Genomic DNA, 5000 nt, shown 5'->3' with positions numbered 1-5000 from the left:
ACCGTGAACTTGGGACGTTGAGTTCGATTTCTTTGAGACAGACTTCGTTAAATGTAAAAATCAATGACAAATTTTGTCTCTCGGGGAATGTCTTCTGTTATTGTTATTACATATGCACTGCACCATTCATAAATGCGTTCCTTAAATTGATTCTCAAGGCTAGGTACAATGGAGATTTCAATTTTGCAATTCTAAACCATTTTATAATAGTCTACCGTGCATTGCGTTCATAAAAGATTTAACCTACGCGAACATATCAGCGCAGTTCCGTAGAGTTATTTAAATATTCTAACGGAAATGTAGAAGACCGTTACTTTTAAATCACCATCATTATAAACGTTACCCAGATCATTTAAATGAGATCGTATAAAACCCAACAAATATCCAGTTTTATATCCAATCAAAAACATCCAGTAATTAAGTCACTTGCAATTCGAAATTTAATTAAATATTTCATTAGTTCGAGGCATTTGAGATTCTCGGTGATCAAGGCATTTGTTTATGATTTTAAAAATTATCGTTACTATTTTTATATCTAATATTACTATTTTCTAAAGACATGAGTTCAGTTATGTTTTGCCTGCGTCCCTAAAACATCTTAAACTTAAAACAACTTTATCGTTATTTTTTTATATTCTATAGAGATATGAAAACAAATATTTTTTGCCTACGTCTTCAGGACAAAAATATCTCCAAATATGAATGAATGGTGGAAAAAGCTATATCAAAATTATACCGAAACACCACTAATACTGATGCAATTATACAGAAAGGGTGATATTAATGCATAAACAAGCAGAAATAAATAGAACAGCAATATTTTCTAATAAGTGTTTTTTTAAATCTTGGATGATTTTGGCGGCATATACGAGTATTGTAACGGTAATGTACCTTTCCAGATGCACATGTTTATTTTTTTATCATTATTAGTGTTGTTATTGTTATTATTATTGTTGTTGTTATTACTATTATTATTGTTACTATTCTTTTTTATATCATTATGATCATTATCATTACTATTATGATCATCATTATTATTATTACTGTTATAGCAGTAATAGCAGTATGATTATCGGTGTTATTTTCATTATCATTGTTATTATCGATATTATTATCGTTACATTATTATCATCATTATTATTAATGTTATTATCAGTTATAGTAGTAGAAATGATATTATTATTATCATTAATGTTATCACTATTATTTAATCATTATTACTACTATTATTATAAATACTGTTAATATTATTATTATTATTATTGTTAATATCAGTATCATTATTATTAGTATTATTATTGATAATATTGTTAATATCATTATTATCGTCATCATTATTGCAATCACAACTATTGCCATCACCACCACCATCATTTCCATTATCACCAACACCATCATCAGCACCACCTCCATCACCACCACCATCATTACCATTCCCATTATCATCACCACCACCATCACCATCATTCCCATTATCATCACCATCATTCCCATTATCACCATTATCATCACAACCACCATCACCATTATTACCATTATCACCAGCACCATCATCATCAACACCACTTCCACCACCATCTTTCCCATTATCATCAACACCGCTACCACTATCATCACTACCATCATCACCACCACGACCATCATTCCCATTATCAACACCACTATCACTATCCTCATTTTCATCACCACCACCATCATCATCACGACCACCACGATCATTCCCATTATCAACACCACTATCACTATCCTCATTTTCATCACCACCACCACCAACACCACCATCATCAGCGTCACCACCTCCACCCTCATTCCCATTATTAACACCACTATCACTATCCTCATTTTCATCACCACCACCACCATCATTCCCATTATCAACACCACTATCACTATCCTCATTTTCATCACCACCACCATCATCATCACCACCACCACCGTCATTCCCATTATCAACACCACTATCACTATCCTCATTTTCATCACCACCACCACCACCACCACCACCATCATCATCACCACCACCACCATCATTCCCATTATTAACACCACTATCACTATCCTCATTTTCATCACCACCACCACCATCACCATTATCACCACCACCACCATCCTCATTTTCATCCCCCTTTCCAGGCCCTCCTCAGACACTCGTGGGAGGCCGAGCAGCAGCGCCTCCTGGAGGATATAGGAAACAGCAGATCGGTGGTGGGAGACGGCCTGGCCATCGGCTACTACGTCGGTTATTTGAAGAATCTCTTTTCGGAATGTGAGGGTTTAGGTTAGTCGCCACGTGTGTTGTGGGGTTGTGGGGGGTGGGGTGGGGGCGTGTGTGGTTATGTTTTGTGAGGTTGTGGGGGAGGGGGGCGTGGCGTGTGTGGTTAAGTGGTTTGGTTGGTTGGTTGTTGATGGGTTTGAGGGAGCGTTGAGTTTTTAAATTTTCTCGTTCTCTCTGTCTCTCTCTCCCTCTCTTTTTTTCTCCCTCTCTCTTTTCTCCCCCTTCTCTCTCTTTCTCTCCTCTCCATCTCCCCTCCTTCTATTCTTCCCTCACTCCCCTCCCTCTCCATTCTACTCATCCTCCCTCCTCTTCTCCGCAGACTTCGTAAAACGCCTGAGATCCTTCGAACAGCAGCACAGGATGAGGCTGGCTTCACACAAGATCTACATCCTCTCCTTCACCTCCTGTACGAACAACCACTCGGCCTTCGATGTGATGGACAAAGTGGGAGAGGTGGGTACTTGTCGTATATATTTATAATTTATGGCATAGCTTCTTTTTTGACGAGCTCCTTAGAACAATAACAAAAGGTCTTTAATGGTCTTGTCTCAACTTATTGTCGTCTGCCTTTTTTCTCTTTCCTGTAATGAAAAAAATCTTTAATGGTTCTGTCGCAACCTACCGTTGTCTGCCTCTTTCTCTTTCCTGTTACAAAAATAGCTTTAATGGTTCTCAAAAGCTGTTATGCTTTTATCGTCATCATTGTCTTTGCAACGACTTTTTCATTTTGTTAAACACTCTGGTACCCAATGCCAGCCAACTTCAGCAGACTTCGAATATGTTTGCTGTTATTGTTTTTTGTTGTTGTTGTTCTCGGTCCAAGATACAATAGAGTCAACTTCCCCAAGAATTGTTCTCTGATGGAAATATCTTTAGTTCTTCCCTCCTCCTCCTTTACCATAAAGTCGATAAAGCTGATATGCAAATCCTGTTACGTTTCTCGACACTTATTCATGATAGAAAATATGGTCCCGTGTACCAAGTTGCTTCATGTAACCTGTTTTGGAAACACTGATCTCCTCTGTTGTCTTTTCTTCCACTCTGCCTAAGATTATCTTCAGCATTAATATGCGTATGTGACAAATGCGTAAAAGTTCTATAATTTTCACATAACTGGAGGTCTTTTTAGGGAGTGGAACAAACAATCACAATCGGGAGACGTCTTATGTGTTAGTGTTGTCATTGCCTCCTCAACATCGAATCACAAGGAGACCAAGTCACTGTCTTCGATGTTTTCTTTTATTTACTCAAGTAGATGTACTTGACCTTGTTCTTGATCATTGTAGACATTACTGAAGTACGCTTTCCATCGGCCAAGAATATTTCTCGACTGATTGAAAATTCTTTCATCATTATATTTTCACCTTTGAACATCTTTGTTAAACCTTTGATTTCATTGAACATTTTCTTCACTGATCAGCTGTATGATGCTATTCACAGCAGGAGTCAATATAAAAGACAAGGTTCTTTATCCATGCAACAGGCTCGCTTAATTGCAGTGGGATACTCTTCACTAGTGACACTGATACCTTGGGATTTCAGAAAGAGAAAAAGAAAGAGCGAAAGAGAGTAAGGAAACATACCCATATAAAAGCATATAATTTTGAATATGTTTGTTTGCGTGTGTGTGTGTGTGTGTGTGTGTGTGTGTGTGTGTGTGTGTGTGTGTGTGTGTGTGTGTGTGTATGTGTGTGTGTGTGTGTGTGTGTGTGTGTGTGTGTGTGTGTATGTGTGTGTGCGTGTGTGTATGTGTGTGTGTGTGTGTGTGTGTGTGTGTGTATGTGTGTGTGTGTGTATGTGTGTATGTGTGTGTGTGTGTGTGTGTGTGTGTGTGTGTGTGTGTGTGTGTGTGTGTGTGTGTGTGTGTGTGTGTGTGTGTGTGTGTGTGTGTGTGTGTGTGTGTGTGTGTGTGTATGCGTAGATAGATAGACAGATAGATAGACAGATACTTATTTACTAATTTCCCTCGCCAGAGATAGATAGATAGATACTTATATTCTCATTTCCATCGCCATAGACAGATAGATTCTTATTTCCTAATTTCCCTCGTCCCTTTCCCTTCCCCAACAGCCCCTGAAGATGCAGTACACCCGCGGCGGTGTAACAAGAACCATCAACAACACTGTCTATCGCGGCCGCATTCCTGGGATTTATCCTGGCGTTTATTTAGACGATGATGAATTCTACGTCATATGCGAGACTCTTTCTCCCATTAGTACCATCAGCAGTATGGATTGTGTGGGTGAGTTTATGTTGGTGTGTGTTTTGTTATGGTGTATTGTGTGTGTGTGGAGGGGTGGGAGGGTATGTGTGGGGGGTGTATTTTTTTATTGTGTGTGTGTGTGGGGGGTATGTGTGGGGGGTGTATTTTTTATTGTGTGTGTGGGGGGGGGTATGTGTGGGGGTGTATTTTTTTTTAATGTGTCAGTGTGATGTTTGGTTTTGGTGTTTGTGAATCGGTTGGTGTATGTGGTGGTGTTTGATATTTCGTTATTGTTTTTGTTTTATGTGTTTTTGAAATTATTTGTTTATTTACATTTATCTACCTACGCTGTCCATCCTCGTCTCTCTCTCTCTCTCTCTCTTCTCTCCTCCCTTTCTCTTACCTTTTTCTCTCTCCCTCCTCAGGTTATCATATCTCTCACCCTTTCTCTCTTTCTCTCTCAATCTCCTTCCTACTTCCCATTCCCTCTTCTCTTCCTTTCCTTCTCCCTCTCCCTCTGTC

At 38.9% G+C, this 5000-nt stretch overlaps 1 protein-coding gene across 3 annotated transcripts in view; it reads left to right on the top strand.

The window, feature by feature from the left end:
* Nucleotides 1–5000, top strand: part of LOC113823693 (stimulator of interferon genes protein-like) — a 12209-nt gene that overhangs the window by 5156 nt on the left and 2053 nt on the right. For all 3 annotated transcript variants that reach the window (XM_070141116.1, XM_070141117.1, XM_070141115.1), the window contains 3 exons: nt 2134–2278; nt 2595–2728; nt 4346–4517. In XM_070141116.1, coding sequence (XP_069997217.1) covers nt 2134–2278; nt 2595–2728; nt 4346–4517 — 451 coding nt within the window. The remainder of the gene's footprint in view (nt 1–2133; nt 2279–2594; nt 2729–4345; nt 4518–5000) is intronic.

This window comes from Penaeus vannamei, chromosome 27, assembly GCF_042767895.1.
Source record: "Penaeus vannamei isolate JL-2024 chromosome 27, ASM4276789v1, whole genome shotgun sequence".
Lineage (NCBI taxonomy): Eukaryota > Metazoa > Arthropoda > Malacostraca > Decapoda > Penaeidae > Penaeus > Penaeus vannamei.
The sequence above is the reverse complement of the archived record's forward strand: the minus strand, read 5'-3'. Positions and strand labels throughout refer to the sequence as shown.